The sequence below is a fragment of the Plecotus auritus genome, assembly GCF_963455305.1.
Source record: "Plecotus auritus genome assembly, chromosome: 7".
Taxonomy (NCBI): domain Eukaryota; kingdom Metazoa; phylum Chordata; class Mammalia; order Chiroptera; family Vespertilionidae; genus Plecotus; species Plecotus auritus.
In genome coordinates this window covers 94,733,498-94,755,045 of record NC_137774.1, presented here as the reverse complement: position 1 = coordinate 94,755,045, position 21,548 = coordinate 94,733,498, and the positions used below count along the sequence as shown (strand labels likewise).

Below are 21,548 nucleotides of genomic sequence, written 5' to 3'. Positions count from 1 at the left end.
ATGCAAAAATGAGAAATTATTGAGGATGGGATCCTCTTGGCTGAAGAAGCCCAACATAGATGATTTCCCTACTTTGCAACGATGCGAGGTTTCGGCATCCATTCTCTCCAAGGTAGAAGGCAACGGACTTCGCTAAACACCGCCTTCCAGCTCAAGGCGTGGGAGGAAATGCCTACCTGCTCTCCCGCACTCTGATAGGCCCGCGAAAGCGAGGCTGAAAAGAGGGCCGCGGCCCTATTGGTTAGCGGGCACGTTCCACGCGGCGCTTCCTGGGAGATGTAGTCCTGGTAACCGCTGGCTCCCGGGACTCGCGAGTTTAAATTTGGAGATTTTAGCCCAGAGAGAGCTGAGATGGTAAAGAGGTGGGTGTGTCTGGAAACGGGGTGCGGGGAGTGGTGAGATTCATGTGAAGAAACCGAAGGGTTCAAAATTAAAGAGAAGTGACAGTTGTGGGCTTGCAGAAAGGTACGGACCCTACTCCGAATAGGGGGGCAGGGCGTTTAGGGTTGGGGAGCACAAGTTCCACGGCAAATCGGACGCTAGCAACTGTCGCCTTAGCAACAGCTCCCTACACCTACGACCCCGCCCCCTGCCTGCACTCCAAGGAAAAAGGAGCCCGAGCTGTTTAAATTGCTTTGGGGTTGCCCTGACTGGTTTGGCTCAGTAGATAGAGCATTGGACTGCAGATTGGAAGGTCCGGAGTTCGATTCCAGTCCGGGGCACATGCTCCGGTTGCGGGCTTGATCCCCAGTTGGGGTGTGCACAAGGCAGCCGATCAGTGATACTCTCTCATCATTGATGTTTCTGTCTCTCTCTCCTTCTCCCTTATTCTCTGAAATCAATAAAAATATTTAAAAAATAAATTGCTTTGGGGTTGGGTGGGGAAAGAGTGTGGCTCTGTTTTCTTCGCGGCTCCTGAGGTTCCATGGGCGTGACTGGCTCCTGGGCCACCGCCCCATTTCCCCACCAATTGGCCCACAGCCCCTTTAGGGTGGGGCGTGGGGCGGGCACTTTGTATCCGCTGCGAGGCGAGGACCTCCGGGTTTCCTAGAGAGGACTCGGAAGTGCTCTCGGGGGTTGGATTTATGGCTCAAGCCCGTTGGACAGGGAAAGCTTGGACTTGCTTACTTCCGGCGAGGAAGTGTTGAGAAGTGTCGCCTTCGGTTTTCTCTCCGTTTGTGAAAAGAAACCCATCTCTCCAGCCTTGATTGCGGGAGCTCGGTCGTCCAGGAGAGCTCCCCGAGGCTGGAGTATTGAGGAAAGGGAATGGGCATTGTATCCAGACGGGGGTCCTATCCCTAACCTTGACCGGGCCGGTCTCCCGTGTGTACGGGGTCAGGGTGGATTCCGAGAAATCCAGGACCAAATCTGCCCTTATTACCCTGCTTCTCTTTGGGACCAATGAAGTCTCCCGTTGGCCTGTCAGGCCCTTCCGGCTTGAAAGACAGGACCAGTTTTGATCATTGTAATGTTTTTGACCCCTGTTCTGACTTAAATTTAACTTAAAGGTAGAGAGAAGGAGCGACTGCGTCTGGACTAGTTAGTAAGTCTTGTCCTATTAATATTCTTCACCAGTTAAATTGTGTTGGTTGGGCCTGATATCAGATTTTTTATAGCTCTCATTTACATTTTTTAAATGTTGGAAATATGTTAATATTTTATGGGTGGAGTTACAGCTGACTTGTTCATATTATAAATGAATTACTCAGTTGAATGGTCATCTTTAGTATAAATGACCTCTATGTCACCTCTTTGCTAATAATAATTTCCAATATATCAGTAGGTTGTATAATAATGAACGTATCCTCCAGAAGATCCTAAAGAGCAGAGAACGTATTTGATCAGTGTAAAACCGCTAAAGTGGAGAGACATCCTTCCGAGTTTGGAATGATAATGACAGAATCTGGGGAAGTCATAAACTTGGACCCTCCAGCTGAGACTTCACAAGAGCAAGAAGACCTTCTAATAGTGAAGGTGGAAGAAGAAGACTGCACCTGGATGCGGGAGTACAATCCGCCAGTGTTTGAGACTTTTTACCAGCGCTTCAAGCACTTCCAGTACCATGAGGCATCAGGCCCCCGGGAGGCACTCAGCCAGCTCCGGGTGCTCTGCTGTGAGTGGCTGAGGCCTGAGCTGCACACCAAGGAGCAGATCCTGGAGCTACTGGTGCTGGAGCAATTCCTGACCATCCTTCCTGAAGAGTTCCAGACCTGGGTGAGAGAACATCACCCCGAAAATGGAGAAGAGGCTGTGGCTGTGGTAGAAAATATACAGAGGGAACTAGAGGAACGCAGACAACAGGTGAGTGGAAGAGGAGACATTAGAGCAATAAAGAAGGACAGGAAGAGAGTTGAGCTGCTGAGCAGGGGTGAGATCCTTAGCACTCTGGTGCTTCATTTATATTCCTTTGTTCTCCTGGGATTAGGTACACCGTGGAGATTTCCTGCCACTCCAGCAAAGAGAAGCAGTATCCAGTGTGCAATGACAATCTGCGATTTAATTTAGTTTTAAAATTACTATATTTATTTTTTGAGTGACATGATACAAAATTCAAAAGGTACTTAAGATAGTAATAAAAGTAAGTTTCCCTCCCACCCCTAGTTCCTCAGATGCCTAATTCTCCTCACCAGAGGCAACCATTTACATGATACATGCATATCCTTACGGAGGTATACTATATTCTGTATATATGAACATATATGTATATGACATATTTAAAACACAGATGTTTTAAAATCGCTGTGTATTTCTGCCTCTTGCTTTTTTCTTATAGCTTGGTTTGTTTCATGTCAGTGCACTAGAGTGACTTCACTCTGAAACTGCGTTTATTCCATTGTATGGATATACCATAATTGAACTATTGAGGGCCATTTAATTTGTTCCTTTAGATTGTTTCTGAATTTTTACTACAAACAACTTTGCTGCATGAATATCTTTACATACATCATTAATTATAGAATGAATGCTAAGTCCATTTGTTGGCTCAGAAGTCATATGCATTTGTAATTTTGACAGCTATTGATAGATTGCCCTACATAGAGGTTATACCAATTTATATTCCCAACAGCAATGTATGAGAGAAATTTTTTCCCTACAGTCTGATAACACAATATTATCTTATCCAACTTTTTTGATTATTGCCAATATGAAAGATACATATTCCAGTTCTGTGCAGTTTTAATGCATTTCTCTAATGGGTTAGTTTGACCACAGTACATATTTTAAAGGGCTATGCATATGCCCTTTTATTGCAAATTATCTGTTTATATTATTTACCTATTAGGAAAAGTAAGGACTGTATCTGTAATTGAATTGCAAGTGCTATTTTTCCACATTATTGCTTGTTTTTGCTTATGGAGATTTTTGCTTTGCAGGGTGTTTTAATATTTATGCAATCAACTTAGATCTTTTATGTTGTTTTTATTTTTTTACTTTTTCCTTTTTTTTTTAATTTAATAAATCTTTATTGTTCAGATTATTACAATTGTTTCTCCTTTTTCCCCCCACAGCTCCCCTCCACCCGGTTCCCACCCCACCCTTTGCCCTTACCTCCCCCCACTGTCCTCATCCATAGGTGTACGATTTTTGTCCAGTCTCTTCCTGCACCCCCATACCCCTTTCCCCCTGAGAATTATCAGTCCACTCCCTTTCTATGCCTCTGATTCTATTATATTCACCAGTTTATTCTGTTCATCAGATTTTTAATTCACTTGTTGATAGATATGTATTAGTTGTTCATAATTTTTATCTTTACCTTTTTCTTCTTCTTCCTCTTCTTAAAGAATACCTTTCAGCATTTCATATAATATTGGTTTGGTGGTGATGAACTCCTTTAGCTTTTTCTTATCTGTGAAGCTCTTTATCTGCCCTTCAATTCTGAATGATAGCTTTGCTGGGTAGAGTAATCTTGGTTGTAGGTTCTTGCTAGTCATCACTTTGAATATTTCTTGCCGTCTGGCCTGCATAGTTTCTGTTGAGAAATCAGCTGACAGTCGTATGGGTGCTCCCTTGTAGGTAACTAACTGTTTTTCTCTTGCTGCTTTTAATATTCTCTCTTTGTCTTTTGCTCTTGGCTTTTTAATTAAGATGTGTCTTGGTGTGGTCCTCTTTGGATTCCTTTTGTTTGGGGTTCTGTGCACTTCCTGGACTTGTAAGTCTATTTCTTTCACCAAGTGGGGGAATTTTTCAGTCATTATTTCTTCAAATAGGTTTTCAGTATCTTGCTCTCTCTCTTCTTCTGGCACCCCCATAATTTGGATGTTGGTACGCTTGAGGTTTTCCCAGAGGCTCCTTACAGTATCTTCAAATTTTTGGATTCTTTTTTCTTTTTTCTTTTCTGGCTGAGTGTTTTTTGCTTCTTTGTATTTCAACTCTTTGACTTGATTCTTGTGATCCTCTAGTCTGCTGTTAGGTCTCTGTATAATATTTTTTATTTCAGACAGTGTATGTTTAATTTCTAGTTGGTCCTTTTTTATGTCCTGGAGGGTCTTGTTAAATTTATTGGCCTTTTCTAGAAAATTCTTGAAAGGCCTTATAACGGTGGTTTTGAACTCTATATCCAGTCATTTGTTTTCCTCCATTTCTTTCGTTTGTGATCTGTTTCTTTGTCTCCGCATTTTCGTTGCTTCCCTGAGTTGGTAGAGTAGCTTTGTGTGTTAGGTATCCTCTAGGGCACAGTGGCACGGCCTCCCCAGTTACCTGAGGTGGACACTCTTGGTGCACTCCTTTGTAGGCTGTGTGCTCAGCCTTGTTGTAGTTAAGTCTTGATTGTTGTTGGTATCACTGGGAGGAATTGACCTCCAGGTCAATTGGCTGTGAGGATCAGCTGTGTCTATGCTGGGAGAACTTCTGTGCTGGAGACACTCTTATGAGACAAGACTTGCAAAGTTTCAAAAGCCTCTGTGCTCAGCTTGGATGGGGCAGAGTTTCAGGGCGGAGTTTCAGGGCGGAGCAGACAGCCTTGGTTTCCCATCAGCCCTCCCCTATGAGGCCCCTGGGTCTTAGTACCCCTCGGTAATCGCTGCAAGCACCTCTAAGAGAAAGCCGCCCTCAAGTTTTGCCTGCTGCCAGACAGTCCAGTTTCTCCCCAAACGAGTCGGGGTTCCCAGAGCTTCTGTCTCCCTCCTGCTGTAGAAAGCCAGCCGCGCACTCAGCCTCCCGTGCTTTCAGCAGTCATTCCTCTCTGCGCTCACGAGCGCCTCCAGACCTCTGCCTTCTGCAGCTCCTGAGTCTCAGTGTGCTTTCTTTTTCCTGACAGTCCAGATTCCCCCTGAATGAGTCTGGTTTCCCAGCCTCTCGCCCGGGACTGGAGTTCAGTTCAGTCGGGAGTTTCCTTCTCCCCCCTGCTTTAGAAAGCCAGCCGAGTACTCAGCCGCCCGTGCACACAGCCGCCCGTCCTCTCCGCATGTGAGCCTCCGTACCTCAGCCTTTTGTAGCTCCTCTGAGTCGCAATGTGCTTTCCCCTTTTCTTCTAGTTGTAGAATTTCCACTCAGCCAGCTTTCCTGTGGTTCTGGATGGTGTCCGTTTTGTCTTTTAGTTGTAGTTTTGGTATTGTTGTGCGAGGCAGCAGTTTAGGTGTTTACCTATGCCACTATCTTGGTTTCTCCCACCTTTTCTCTTTCTGATTACAATGCCTCTATATTTGCATACCAAATTTCTGCATGTATTTGGGTCCTTTTGTGGTCTCTTTATTCTATTTTATTGATGACACTATGTGTTCATGTGTTAGTATTTCAATTATTTGAGCTCTATGAAATGCTTTGGTATATGATTGGGCTACCCTTCCTTCTTCCAAATTATCTCTATATATAAAAGCTTAAGTGATCAAACAACCAATCAACTAGTCGACTGGTTGCTATGATGTGCACTGACCACCAGGGAACAGACGCTCAACGCACAGGATTGGGCTCCCTTCTGTCTGGATCGGGCCTGTGGGGACTGGGCCGAGACTGGCTATCCAACATCCCCTGAGGGGGTTCTGGATTGAGAGAGGGTGTAGGCCAGACCAAGGGACCCCACCCGTGCATGAATCTGTGCACAGGCCTCTAGTGTTTTAATATTTTCTCATGATCTTTAGAATTATTTATTTGGTTTTTAATACCCCCAAAATCCTGTTGGTATTGCATGAAATAATATATTAATCTAGGGAGAATCAATATCTTTATGTTGTTAACATCTTGTACTTTCTTACTCATTTATAATCTGACCTTCTACCTTCCTCTTGTTGCTAGACTCACACTCTCTTAAACTTTAATTCTCTTTTTTATAGCAAAGAAACAAAAGATTATAGGTCTACAAGAGGTTGAAACTAGTTAGAGAATTTCCCTCATTTTCCAGAGCCATTGCACTTCATTGTAAGGTACCAGCTCCTTATTCTTTACCTCTGGGTAAGGGGTACTTCAACATTCCAGAATATCCTCAGGCTCTTCAGCTGGCTTAGCTCACCCCACGAGACAAGTGGGCAGCAGAGAGAGTTACTGTTGACCTGAAGCCAGACCCTGTAGCTCTCCTGAATGATTGTTGCACAGATGGGAATGTTTGAACCTTTCTATTGCTTCTTTCATGTTGACATCTGGTTAATACTTTTTAAAACCTAATTTGGGCCCGGCTTGTGTGGCTCAGTGGTTGATCCCTGGTCAGGGCACATGCCAGGGTTGTGGGCATGATCCCCAGTGTGGGGCATGCAGGAGGCAGCCAATCTGACTCTCTCATCATTGATGTTTCTATCTCTCCCTTTCTCTTCCTCTCTGAAATCAATAAAAATATATTAAGAAAAACTAATTTAGGACATAAATGGACAAACTATTTTCTATCTTTTTAGTAATATTCAAAAGCATAATTTAAAACAAAAAGCATTTTTTAATACAGGATTTACAGCATATATTACACATTTGCCTCTTTCGGTGTGATATGCAGCCCATTTTTGGAAGGGATACAGAGAAAAATAATTTCTTAGTGGTAGTCGGGATTTGAGGCCCAGATAGGGTATTTCCCATGGGCCTCCACAGCATACTTTGTTTGCCTTTCTCTCTGTCTGTCTCCTGTATCCCTGACATTTTTCCTCAACTTTATCTCCAGGCAGTTATTGTCTCTGCAAATCTTTCCCCAGGCTTTATCCTTCTCCTTTCTCAGTTTCTCTGTCAGAGTTTCCAGACATGAAGGGCTGTTTTGGTTCTTTGTTGCCCACGGTGCCCTTTGACATACTTGGCATCATCTTAACTCTGTTCTGAGTGGGTCAACCAGGACACAAACTTTCACACAGAATATTTGCCACAACTGTTTTTCAACTGCCTCTTAATGTAACTCTTGTGCCACATTTTGCCAGTACTAGGAGGGTTAAAATCAAAAGTGTTTTGAAACTATAAGGGAGGGGGAAAGGGGATGGCGATTCTATCTCAATGCAGGATCTTATTATCTGCTAGGTTGCTACTGAGCTAGTACCTTCCAGAATAGACAGATTCCGGAGAATGGTTGTGGCAGAGTAATTGTATGTACCCTAAGGTTGAGCAAGAGCCAAGAACAGAAAGATTGAGGTCTGTTGCACACTGGACATGAACTAGCTTCAGTCTTGGTGTTGGTCTGCTGGAGAACCACGTGTGACTTCCTGAGTCCTATAATTGACCTTTTCAAACTCCTTTCTCACCTCTCTCCCTCTTTACTAAACTTGACCCACATTGGCCTTCCTAAGATACCCTCTTTCTGCCTGAGAGTCTTTGCTTATATTGTTCTCTCTGCCTGCAACACTTCTTACCTTTCTCCTGGCTGGCTTCTTTCATCCTTTAGGTGTTTACTTAAGTGACACTTCCTCAGAAAAGCCTTTGATGGCTACCCAATCTAAAGTAGATCTCATGGCCAGCTGGTGTGGCTCACTGGTTGAGTGTCAACCCCTGAACCAAGAGGTCACTGGTTTGATTCCCTGTCAGGGCACATGCCCTTGTTGTGGGCTGAATCCCCAGTAGGGGTCGTGCAGGAGGCAGCCAATTCATCAGTGTTTCTATCTTTTCTCCCTCTTCCTTCCTCTCTCAAATCAATAAAAACATATCTTAAAAAATAAAGTAGGTCTCATCGTACTTCCTTCTCCTTTCTAACATATAACATAGTCTGTAATTATGTCCTAGTATTTACTTACGTGTTGAAATGTTTAATAGAGGTCTTCTTCAACTAGGTATAAACTATGTATAATCAGTGCCTGACTCATTATAGACCTAGCACATTAAATATTTAGTATAGGAACAAATGAAAGAATAACGTGAATTTACTGGATTCTTTAATAGCCTTCTCATTAATGTACTGATTGGTGTGGTTGTGGTTGTTAGATTGTGGCATGTCCAGAAGTCCTTTCTCAGAAGGTGGTGCCATCAGGAGCTATGCAGGAGTCCTTCCGTCACCAGCTTCTGTCTCTGGACCCCCAGCCTGAACAAGAGCCACAGAAGCCTCATCTGGAGGAAAATGGTGAGGATCTATGATTTGGTGGAATAGATGTGGCCAGAGAGTGGGCGCCCTGGCCATGTGGGTAAGCATTGTCTATAAGAGAGAGCCTTCAGGCTAGGGAGCTTCTGCAATCAGTAGGATTTGGAGGTTGGCAGGGTATGGGGACCTGGAATTGAGTCCCTGGTATTAAGAGAGGTCAGGTTGCCTAGCTGGCGTGGCTCAGTGGTTGAGCATTGACTTACGAACCAGGAGGTCATGGTTTGATTCCCGGTCGGGGCACATGCCAGGTCGTGGGCTTGATCCCCAATGTGGGGCATGCAGGAGATAGCCGATTGATGATTCTCTTTCATCATTGATGTTTCTATCTCTTCCTCTGCCTTCCTCTCAGAAATCAATAAAAATATATTTTAAAAAAAGACAGGTCAGCTTACAGGATGGCTAGGAACTGTACCACAGTTCTATTCAAAAACTATAATGCAGATGATGAAACTTCATAGGTACTGTTAAGAGATTTACAACTCTACTTCATAGATTTTTGTTATCTTAATGCTTAAGTAAAAAAAAAAAAAGTTTCCAGTTCCTAATTGCTTTCATTTTTTTAAATCCTTTATTGAATTTTGCTTTCATTTTTATTTCAAGTAGTGTTTCACCATGACCTTTAGAGCATTTGTTTTCTTTCTTTCCTTCCCTCTATTTTATTAACCTGTATTATATATATCAAAGAAGAAAAGTGAACAGCTTATCTTATTTATGATGATATATGTCCACAAGTCTGTAATCTCTAACCAGAAACTCTTGCCATCAGATATATTTTAGAATTCAGAATTTTTCAGATTTAGTAAGATAATGTGATATACATACCACATATTACACTACCAACAGGATTTGACACGGTACCCCATAATCACACATTGATATTTCAGCAGTGAAATGTTATGTATATATACAGCAGTGGATTAAATAAAAGCTTTGATTAGCTTCACATATGTTCTGGTTAGGTTTTGTTGTCAAATTAGTTCAATGCCTAACTTCATGAAAAAAAAAAAAAAAAGATCACCTTTGGTATGTAGAGCTTTGGGATTTCAGAATTATGGATTAGAAATTGTGAACTTGTATTTCCTGTTTGGCCCCAGGCTTTCTTCTAGGTTCTCCTTAGTGGTCAGGCATTTCACTTGACATGTCCTATGTCTCTAATCTTTTCCAGCTTTCCTTTCACTGTAGTAATAATAATAAAAGCACAGCAGTAGCAGCTATTATGTCTACGGTGTTTACTATGTGTCAGGACCTGTTCTAAGCTTTACTTGTAGGAATTCATTTAACCTTCAGTGTACCAAGAAAAATAATCTTCACTTACCATCTGGGGCCAATGGATCCTTTTTCCTTTTTTATATTTAAGTCATTTTATGCATAATAACAGAAGAATCAAAGGATAAAAACAATTTTTAAAAATATATTTTTATTGATTTCAGAGAGGAAGGGAGAGGGAGAGAAAGATAGAAACATCAATGATAAGAGAGAATCATCAATCTCTTGCATGCCCTCCACTGGGGATCAAGCCCACAACCCAGACAAGTGCCCTGACCAGAAATCAAACTGACTTCCTGGTTCATAGGTCAACGCTCAAGCACTGAGCCACACTGGCTGGGCGATGATAACAACTTTTAAAGAAGTTTTAATAAAAATTAAACTTCTTTGTATCAAGTGCATTTTGATAATTAAAACATTATAAAAAAAACTAAAGAGTACTGTCACACAGTACTGTCTCTTTAGCAAAATCAAAAACTGTCTTTTTAGCAAAATAGGATAGTCCAGAATCTTGTTGCAAAATATTGCATGATGAAATCCTTCCCGTTGAATGGCTCACTGGATAAGATGGGTCATATTCCTTTTATGATATTAAAAATGTATCGTTTATTATTGATTCTTGAGTTTGAGAAAGGTCACCAGGATATTATCATTTGTAGACTCATTCTAAGATTTCCCTTGTATTTTCAGTTGTATCATTATCACTAGAGGCCCAGTGCATAAAATTCGTGCACTGGGGGGTGGTCCCTCAGCCCAGTCTGCCCCCTCTCACAGTCCGGGAGCCTTCAGAACTTCTGAATTCTCAACTATGCTCAATGAACGTTAAAAGCAGTCTTATACTTTCTGGAAGATGATGCAAAACTCTGTAATGTATTTAATACTTTGGGAATAGTGAATAATGATGATGTTTTTCACTGTTGCATGATCCTAAATATTTTTTTATTCTCTCATTTCTTATTATTTTAGTCTTCTATGCTCTCATTGGAAATAATTAATGACTAATGATTAGTAAGAATGAAATCATTCCTGGGATGATGAAATAGAGAAATGTTTCATGATACAGGAAAAATAAGATCAGTCAGATCCCAAAATGTTTTCTAAATTTATAAGTGTCCAGTGGATCCATATAGAAATTATAAGATAGAATGAGTTTTATTCTATTTTTTAAAATATAAAATGAATTTTCTTTCTGTTCTTCAGAAGATCTCTAAAGGAATAAAAGTCATATAATTCCAGTCTTTAAAAATAGTTAAAACTGTTCAATATGGAAACCCAAAATTGTGTAATAGGCCTACTACTCAGTGGAATGAATAGGTATTGCTGTTATCCTCATGTTAGAAATTAAAAAGCTAAGGCCTAAAAAGGTTAAGTAATTTGTTCAAGGTCACAAAGCTATTAAGTGACAGAGCTCATATTTTAACCCTCTAATTCTACACTTTTACCCCATTCTGAGCTATCCTGCCTTTGCTTTAACCACCAGGCCCTCCCAAGTACAGAATCCTATCCTCCTTTAATCATGTCATCTTCCCGTTACTTGCAGAGTCTCATTGGATCATGCTACTCTTTTTCTCTTCCTAGGTGCTGCTTCTCTTCTCTGTCCTGTTAGCCAGTTTCTTTATTCCAACAAAATTACTGTGTTACTTTTTTTTTTTTATACACTGGGGGAGGCTGCATTCCTTTGATAGCACTGAAGGCTGGTTTTCTGCCCCTGGAACTAATTTGAGCTTGAGAGAGGCAAAATCATTTACTTAAAAGTTAAAGAAGCAATGAGTTTCACAGGAACTTCAAAAAATAAGTGGAATTATTTAGAATGGAATTACTATAATAATTCCAATTATAATTGGAATGTAGTCTATACTCACAATTACTGTTCAAGTATAGACTACATTCATTCCTTTATTTCAAGTCTCCTCTTTTGACTCTTTAGCCACACTCCTGGTTTCAGACTCTGTTTTTGTCTTTCATCAATAATCATTATCTCCTTTTTGTGTCATTGCTCATTACTTTCTAGTCCTCAGACACAAGCAAACTACATATACATAGACATCTCCAGGACTGAGGGAAACCATAGCAAGGTCTAAACTGTCAAGTTATTTGTTTAAGTTGGGGCTCACATAGATTGAGATCTGGATGCACCATGAATCTTGACAAAAACAAGCAGAGATGACAGCAGAGGGTCAAATAGTCACCAGCATCTAGATATCAGACCCTCCAGGCATTACTCATGTTATTCACTCCACCTTCAAAGCACCCTTATCCTCACCCCGCTCCACCCCTATTTCCTGTGGAAAGGCTTTCCTGAAGCTTTCACCTTCTACTCTCTACTCGGCGTTCCTAGATGGTGAACTTCAAGTATAGTATTGGTAATTTACCCTATTCTGGAAGGAAGTAAGGCTTCCATGTCAACACTCCCTGTTACTGAAGTTTTGGAAGGCAAGGACTGTTTTATCTGCCTATTATAACACACAGAGTAGGCTTAATAATATATACTAACTGGTTGACTATAAACCAACCATGGTAATTTCTTGAAGAGAGAGCATGTGGACTAATGCCTTGCTAATCATAAAGTGCAGTCCAAGGAGCAGCACCACCAACATCATTTGGAAGCTTGTTAGAAATGCAAAATTTGGGCCACACCTGCTAAGCCAGAATCTGCTCTATGCTTAGACCCCCAGGTGATTTGTTTGCTCATTAAAGCTTCAGAAGCCCTGGGCTCTAGGAAGTGCTTGAGATCTGAAGCTGTAAGACTTTGGTTATCCTTGGAAATGATTAGGTTCAGTCTTGGCAGAGCAGAATGGCACAATTTGAAGTCAGCAGCAGGGATTAGCCTGACCAAAGCAGGGAGTCTAGTTTTTTGGGTTGAAGGGTGAATATAGGGTAGGCGTGGGAGAGGCTGGAATGTCGAGGGTCTTGAGAGCCAAGCAGAAGAATTTGGTTTTGATGTGGCAGGGCACCATTGTAGATTCTTGACCAAAAGTGGAATATGGTGGCAATCAGAGCTGGGCAAAGATATTCTCACTAACACCTCTTTTTTTCCCCCCGTCAGCCCTTCCTGCTCTCCAAGTTTCTTCCCTTCCCCTGAAGGACAGCCAGGAGCTGACAGCCTCACTTCTCTCAGCTGGGTCCCAGGTGAGCTGGCGTCCCTGTGCCTGCAATAAGGACCCATGTCTATTCTTGGAGACGTAGCTGCCTTAACCCTGAATCTGTATCAGGAGTTCTGTCTCTTTAGAGACCAGGCACACCTTGGGTTTATACTTCAATCCTTTTTCCATTCTACCCAATATTCCCCATCCTCTTTGAAGCATAGTCCCTTTTCCTATTTCTTTCCTTAACACTTGCAGTTCTTTCCCTCATCCAAATTGGAACATAGGGAATGGGAATTTAGTGGAGATCTCATGTTTCAGAAGTTGGTGAAAATTGAAGATGTGGCTGATGTGGCTGTTTCCTTTATCCTGGAGGAATGGGAACATTTGGACCAATCCCAGAAGTCTCTCTTTAGGGATGACAGGAAGGAGAATTATGAGAGTATTACCTCCATGGGTAAGACTTATTTTGTCTGCATGGATTAGGGCATATTAATTTGGTTATCTTACAAAGAATATTTCTAGTACATCTTATAAAAGCATGTGTGTTTTAATTGCTATAATGTGGCGCTTTTTTTTTCTGTGAAAGAATAAATCAGCTTTTCCCCCTTAGCTTATTTTGATTATTTCCTTCATAATAAGGGTATAACTGAAGTGCTTGGAGAATAATATTTGCAAATACTACCTGTTACTGCTTTAAAATGAAAGAGCTTAAAACTAACAGGTTTGGATTTTAACAAATTTGTAGTAATTATTGTATTCTATTCCTTGACAGATTGACTAATTCTTAGCTGAATAATTCTCATTTGTGAAAGCATCTCAGATTTTGCCAAATAAGTGTATTGTAGTAGTTATTTTTACAATATTTCAATGGCATTCATTCTTTTCTTTCTAGCTCATGGGTGGCTAGTTGTTCACCCTGTTACCATTCTCAAATCACTGGTACCTATTTTATGATGTTTTCCCTGTTGGCATCTACATTTTACATGTTATATCCCTTTTTTTTTATATCCCTTTTTTTTAAAAAAAAACATATTTATTTTTCTTTGTTTACTTTTTAAAAATTTTTATTTGTTTTTCTTCTTTTTTGTTGTTTCTTTGTCATACCCTTCTTGAATTTTGCATCCCAAATAAGATTTTGCCAGTATTTCTAACTAAGTTATGATCTTGGAAACTAATATTTGATTTTGCTGCCTGGAGCAATTATAAAAAGTTTAGTACTATGGCAAACATATTGGAGCTTATAGCTTTTAGCTTCTTTTGAACTAATTCTTTTATTTCTTATTAAAAATATTTTTATTTATGTCAGAGAGAAAGGTAGAAAGAGATAGAAACATCAATGATGAGAATCATTGATCGGTTGCCTCCTGCATGCCCCAACTGGGGATCAAGCCCTGCAACCCAGGCATGTGCTCTGACCGGGAATCAAACCATGACCTCCTGGTTCATAGGTTGATGTTCAACCACTGAGCCACACCAGCTGGGCTTGAATGGATTCTTTTAGAAGAACCACTATGTAACAAGCATTCTGGTAGACTTTAGATGAAATACATAGATAATTCCAGATTCCTTTTGAAAAACGTTATACCAGTTTACATGGTCATGTGTTCATGTTGGGTTCATATAGTTATTCTATATCCCTTAGTCATTTTATTTCTTCTACTATAGGAAGTAGTTAAATTTTCCATTTTTCTTCTATTATTTCAGATTGCACGTCAAAGAATGACAATATGGAACTCATAGTAAAGCAGATTTCTGATGAAGCCAAATCGCACTGGATGACATCAGGAAACACTGAAAGAGGTGTTGCCCAAAGTCAAGAATTTGGAGAAGTTAATGATCTTCGCAGCATGGTAGAAGGGTGGCAGGTAAACCCCAGTGTGGGGAAGTCAAGGCAGAACCCTTCCCAGAAAAGAGATCTTGGTGCCATCACAGACATTAACTGTAAACAAAACACAAATGCTGAGAGAGGTCACAAATGTAATGATTGTGGTAAATTTTTCCTTCAAGCCTCAAACTTCATTCAACATCGGCGAATCCACACTGGAGAAAAGCCATTTAAGTGTGGTGAATGTGGGAAAAGCTATAATCAGCGTGTGCACCTTACTCAACATCAGCGAGTCCACACTGGTGAGAAACCTTATAAATGTCAGGTGTGCGGAAAAGCCTTTCGTGTGAGTTCCCACCTTGTCCAGCATCACAGTGTGCACAGCGGAGAGAAACCCTACGGATGTACCGAATGTGGGAAAAACTTTGGTCGGCACTCTCATCTGATTGAGCACCTGAAGCGCCACTTCAGAGAGAAATCCCAAAGATGTATGTGTGAAGAGTTTGTACTGGAGAATAAATGGAGGCAAAAATGTTTTTATTAGCTTAGAACAGATGAGTTGTGATAAGGTAACAGTAGGAAGGGGCAAAGATTACAGTCTATTATTTACTAGAGGCCTTGATGCACGAAATTCGTTCAGGCGGGGGTGGGGGGGTCTCTCAGCCTGGCCTGCTCCCTCTCACAATCCGGGACCCCTTGCTCCTAGCCGCCCACCTGCTCACTCCTTACCGCTTGGCTCACCGCTCCTTAGCACCGTCACGGAGGCGGGGGAGGCTCCCTCCACCACTGCCACTGCGCTCGCCAGCCATGAGCCTGGCTTCTGGCTGAGCAGCACTCCAGCTGTGGGAACGCACTGACCACCAGGGGGCAGGTCCTGCATTGAGCGTCTGTCCCCTGGTGGTTAGTGTGTGTCATGGCAACCTGTCGTTCTGGTTGTTCCACCATAACGGTCTCTGGGCTTTTATTATATAGACTAGGGGCCCAGTGCACGAATTCATGCACCTTGAAAGGAACTGTGGGCTGCAAGGCTGTGGTGGGCACAGGGGCGGGTCACAGCCCATCCTCTGTGCTCCCTCCCGGCCCCTCCCACTGCAGCCCCAGTCCCCTGTCTGCCAGCAGCCCCACTCCCGCCACCACCGCTCCCACACACTGATGGTGCCGGTCCTGCTAGCACCAGCTGACATTGCAGATTGGGGTGGGCACCAGCAGCGGGTGTGAGCAGGGCCGGTGCCATCAGTGGGTGCGAGCAGCGACTGCTGTCCCGATCACCCCTCAGGGGCTAGGGGCGGTGGAGAAGCCCTCAGGGGCGATCAGGGCCAGCAGCCACCGTTCGCACCCACTGACAGTGCTAAACGATCAGGACTGGTGCCAAGTGCCAGCAGAGGGTTCAAGTGGTGGCTCCGGCAGCGGGTATGAGCACTGGGTGGGACTGCAGTATGCAGGAGCAAAGAATTTTCAGTAACCACCAGAGGCTCACCCTGATGACAGCAACTGCGCCCCCCCTTGGTCTGGCGCCCCTCCTCACCTGCTCCACCATCCCGCTGCGGCCAACACCCACCATGTTCTGCACTCTGCTGCCTGCTGCCTGCTGCCGACGCTTGCCATGTTCCGCGCAAGCCCCCTGGTGGTCAGCGCATGTGATAGCAACTGGTTGTTCCGCCATTCTGTCTGTTTGCATATTAGCCTTTTATTATATAGGATACCTTAATTGTCAAATCAGTAGGCAAAACCCTATGCCCTCTCCTCTGTCCCAACTTCCCTTTCTCCAGAGGTACTTGCTTTTACCTCTATTTTCTTCCAGTAATTCCATATCTCTCTATATAAAAGTCTAAGCAACCGTACGACCGGTAGCTGTGACGCACACTGACCACCAGAGGGCAGATGCTTAACGCAGGAGTGCCAAGCTGCAGTGACTTGGCAGCGGTGGTTCTTGGGTGACGCACCCTGGAACCAGAGAGTAGGGAACTCGATTCTGGGGTGTGTCACCTGAGAACCTCCCTCTTGCAATCTGGGACCCCTCGGGGGATGTCGGAGAGCCGGTTTCGGCCGGATCCCCACAGGCCAGGCAAAGGGACCCCACCTACCAGAGGGATCCCACTCACTCTGCAAACGACCTTCGAGCCGTGGCACTGCCCCAGGTGTGGCTGGCTGAGAGGGACCACGGGAGGTTGGCTCCATGGTGTGTCCAGCTTGTCTCGCCCAGTCCTGCCCCTCCAGCCACCTTCTAATTAATTTCCTTTCAATGTGCATGAATCTGTGCACCAGCTCACTAGTCCTATATAATAAAAGCCTAATATGCAAATTGTCCCCTTGGGCAGTCATTTGACCAGGAGTTCAACCACTCGCTATGGCGTGCGCTGACCACCAGGGGGTGGCGCAGAACATGACAGGCGTCTGCGACACGCTGCAACCTCTCGCCGGCTTCCTAGGGTGGGAGTGGTGGGGATGGAGGTGCGGTGAGAATGTGGGGTGTCTGCTGAGCTTGCTCTCACTCCCCCTGCTACCCTCCCCCAGGACGCCAGGGCTTGCACACCTGGGAAGCCCCCACGCTCAGGTGCCGGGTGCCCGCGAGGAGCCCGCCCTGCACCTACATGGCTTCTTCTGGGTGAGCCAGGCCGCAGCTGCTGGGACTGCAGAGGATGGTTGGGCTCCCCGTGGGTTCATGCTAGGAGAGAGTGTGCTGCCTGCCTGGCTTCTGTGTGGCGCCACTGGGTGGCCCAGAGGCCCATGCTGCGCCCCAGCCCATGGCGTCCAGCCGTGCTCACCGCATCTCCACATGGGGACTCGGGTGCTGTGACTCAGGCAGAGGGGGGTGCAAGGGGGCCCAATGGCCCAGGTGCTTCCCAGGGCCCAGAGGTCAGCTGGGACCTGCCCTTCCACACCAGACGCTTATGCTTCGATAGCCAGCCAGGCCTAGGGACCACACCCGTGCACGAATTTCATGCACCTGGCTTCTAGTTTTAAATCCTGCTATTACTTTATTCATCAATTTTAGACATTATCTATTCACTTTCTAGTCTAGTAAATGAGGAGTTGGACTCTCTTACTTGCTTCTTCCCCTTTTCCAACTTTTTCCAATTTAGTTATTTTACTTTAAAATAATAGGAAGTTTGGAGGAAAAAATTGGGAGAAAAAAAATCACAATCTCACCATCCTAACTAATAGAATTATTACTGTGTAGTGGATTTCCTTCTATCCTTTTTCATAAGCCTATTTTTATTTTTATTTTTAAATATATTTTTTATTGATTTCAGAGAGGAAGGGAAAGGAAGAGAAAAGATAGAAACATCAATGATGAGAGAGAATCATTGATCAGCCGCCTCCTGCATGCTCCACACTGGGGATTGAGCCCGCAAACCGGTCATGTGCCCTGACTGGGAATCAAACTGTGACCTCCTGGTTCACAGGTCAACAGTCAACCACTGAGCCACACCAGCTTGGCTTATAGCCTATTTTTATTTTTATTTATTTTTTAAAATATATTTTATTGATTTTTTACAGAGAGGAAGGGAGAGGGATAGAGAGTTAGAAACATCGATCAGCTGCCTCCTGCACACTCCCCACTGGGTATGTGCCTGCAACCAAGGTACATGCCCTTGACCAGAATTGAACCTGGGACCCTTGAGTCCGCAGGCCGATGCTCTATCCACTGAGCCAAATCGGTTAGGGCTAGCCTATTTTTATATAGTTATACTCATAGGACACAAATATTAGACATATACATTTTCTAGTGTTGCTTGACCTTCCTATTTGTTATTTTTGATAATCTGCTATTGTGTGGAGACATCATAATTTATTCAACTGTTCCCCAGTTGGACTTCTAAAATTTCACTTTTGATAACTCTGCTTATGCCTTTTTCAGTATTTAGGATTGTTTTCTCATAATAGATGCCCAGAAGTGGTATTAGTGGATGAAAGGCCAAAAACATCTTTATGGCTGTCAATACATATTACTAAATTGATTTTTATATTTACTTATTTATTTTTGATTTGAGAGAGAGAGAAAGAAAGGAAGAAAGAGAAAGAAAGAAAGAAAGAAAGAAAGAAAGAAAGAAAGAAAGAAAGAGAAAGAGAAAGAAAGAAAGAAAGATACATCAGTCGGTTCAAACTTGCAGCCTAGGGATATGCCCTCACCAGAATCAAGCTGTGACCCTTCAATTCATGGAATGAGGCTCCAACCAACTGAGCCACACTGGCCAGAGCTAAATTGCATCAAGTACATATATGCATCCCCTTTTTTACTCCTATTACATCATATTTTCATTTGATTATTTCCTTTTTCTGACATGTTATTTTTCTTCTATAAAGGAACTGATGACATTTGCATTTCCTCTTTATTTTTTCAGGCAATGACAAAAGAAGTAAGAATACAAAATTGAATGTTAAGAAGAAAATTTTAGAATTTTCAGAAGCAGACATGGAACTATCTGGAAGAATCCAAAAAAATGTTTCTCAAGTTCAAGATTTTGGAGAAGGCAAGTTGGATAGAAAGCAGGGAATTCCCATGAAAGAGATAGTAGGACAACCCTCTTCAAAGAGGATAAATTTCAATGAAGTCACATATGTCCACAAAAAATCCTCCTCGGGAGAGAGACCACATAAATGTAATGAATGTGGAAAAAGCTTTATTCAGAGTGCCCATCTTATCCAACATCAGCGAATACACACTGGAGAGAAACCATTTAGGTGTGATGAGTGTGGGAAAAGCTATAATCAACGTGTGCACCTAACTCAGCATCAGAGAGTCCACACTGGCGAAAAACCCTATACCTGTCATTTATGTGGGAAAGCATTTAGAGTAAGGTCCCATCTTGTTCAACATCAGAGTGTGCACAGTGGGGAGAGACCCTTTAAATGTAACGAGTGTGGGAAAGGTTTTGGGAGGCGTTCACACCTTGCTGGGCATCTAAGACTTCATTCTAGAGAGAAAACCCATCAGTGTCATGAATGTGGAGAAATCTTTTTTCAGTATGTTAGCCTCATTGAACATCAGGTGCTCCACATGGGTCAGAAAAAAGAAAAAAATGGCATTTGTGAGGAAGCATATAGTTGGAACTTAACAGTGATTGAAGATAAGAAGATTGAGTTACAAGAGCAGCCTTATAAATGTGATATATGTAGCAAAGTCTTTAATTATAGTTCTGACCTTATTCAGCATTACAGAACTCATACTGAAGAGAAAACCTGTAAATGTGATCTATGTAGAGAAAATGTTGGCCAGTGTTCTCACATAAAACGTCAAAAAACCTATTCCAACATGAAATCCTATCAATGTAATGAATGTGGCAGAGGCTTCACTCTGAAGTCACATCTTAATCAACATCAGAGAATCCATTCTGGTGAGAAACCCTTTCAATGTAAAGAATGTGGAATGAGTTTCACTTGGAGTTGTAGCCTCTTCAAACATCTGAGAAGTCATGAGAGGACAGATTCCATAAATACCTTAAGTGTATAGATGTTTCTGTTGTAGCACCGCTCTTACTCAATTTAGAGAAGCTTTTCTGAAGAGAAATCCTACTCCTATGATGAATGTAGTAGCAACTTCAGCTTAACCATAAAATCTCCAGATACATAATTGAAATCCTTCAGTTAGAATTTAGTAACACTGGAGAACAAGAAATAGATAATTTGTTTGCTTTCCCAAGGAGAAATGCTTTTATTAGCATCTTCATGCTTGAGAATGTAGACAAAGAGAACCCATGGTGCCCGGCCGGCGTGGCTCAGTGGTTGAGTGTCAACCTATGACCCAAGAGATCATGGTTTAATTCAGGGGTCCTCAAACTTTTTAAAAAGGGGGCCAGTTCACTGTCCCTCAGACCATTGGAGGGCCGGACTATAGTTTAAAAAAAAAACTATGAACAAATTCCTATGTGCACTGCGGGCCCGGGATGAGTCAGCTGCTAAGCAGGACAGGCAGCGGCACCCGGCGGGCCGGATAAATGTCCTCAGCAGGCCGCATGTGGCCCGCGGGCCGTAGTTTGAGGACACCTGGTTTAATTCCTGGTCAGGGCAGTAAAAAAAAAGAGAGAGAGAAGAGAACCCATGGATATTATGGGTGAAGGAAAACCTTCAAGTAGCACTTATTCTTCATTTGAATGTCAGAACATTGACACTGGGAAAGCCTCATGGATACAGTAGAAATAAGCTTTGTTTATAATTTCTGCCTTGACAGCTTATCTATTCAGGGAAGAGCACAGGTAAAGAAAGAGAACTCTTCAGCATGATGCTCGTTTTGGTACCTCAGCAATGAACCTTCCTTAGAAATGATTGTCCTGGCCAATAGAAGGCTCCAGTCATTGTTCCCATCATAAGTATTAAACCCTTTGAAAAAAAATTGAGCCCTAGCCGGTTTGGCTCAGTAGATAGAGCGTCAGCATGCGAACTGAAAGGTCCGGGGTTCGATTCCGGTCAAGGGCACATGCTGGGGTTGTGGGCTCGATCCCCAGTAGGGGGCGTGACAGGAGGCAGCCAATCAATGATTCTCTCTCATCACTGATGTTTCTATCTCTCTCTCCCTCTTCCTTCCTCTGAAATCAATAAAAATATTTTAAAAAATTGACTTAAGGATTTATATATATATATATTTTTTAAAAATATATATATTTTGTTGATTTTTTACAGAGAGGAAGAGAGAGGGACAGAGAGTTAGAAACATCGATGAGAGAGAAACCTCCTGCACACCTCCTACTGGGGATGTGCCCGCAACCAAGGTACATGCCCTTGACCGGAATCGAACCTGGGACCTTTCAGTCTGCAGGCTGACTCTATCCACTGAGCCAAACCGGTTAGGGCAAGGATTTATATTTTGGAAAAATTGGGTTCAGAGGTCGAATGGTATGTGTTCCTTACTATCTTATTCACTCTACAACTTCTCCATGAAACACACACTACTTTTTTGGTT

At 42.8% G+C, this 21,548-nt stretch overlaps 1 protein-coding gene across 3 annotated transcripts; it reads left to right on the top strand.

The window, feature by feature from the left end:
- The first annotated feature begins 1,122 nt into the window (after positions 1 to 1,122).
- ZKSCAN5 (zinc finger with KRAB and SCAN domains 5) lies at positions 1,123 to 21,201 on the top strand. Of its 3 annotated transcripts, none has more exons than XM_080681999.1 (7): positions 1,123 to 1,543; positions 1,781 to 2,301; positions 8,317 to 8,452; positions 12,783 to 12,865; positions 13,141 to 13,276; positions 14,527 to 15,135; positions 18,994 to 21,201. In XM_080681999.1, the coding sequence occupies exons 2-7, from the start codon at positions 1,888 to 1,890 to the stop codon at positions 20,100 to 20,102; spliced, it is 2,487 nt and encodes an 828-aa protein (XP_080538125.1). In that variant the 5' UTR covers positions 1,123 to 1,543; positions 1,781 to 1,887; the 3' UTR covers positions 20,103 to 21,201. The 3 variants fall into 3 exon arrangements, with proteins under 3 accessions (XP_080538125.1, XP_080538124.1, XP_080538126.1); XM_080681998.1 differs by having other exon boundaries at positions 1,125 to 1,543; positions 13,144 to 13,276; XM_080682000.1 differs by lacking the exons at positions 12,783 to 12,865; positions 13,141 to 13,276 and having other exon boundaries at positions 1,127 to 1,543.
- The last annotated feature ends 347 nt before the right edge of the window (positions 21,202 to 21,548 follow it).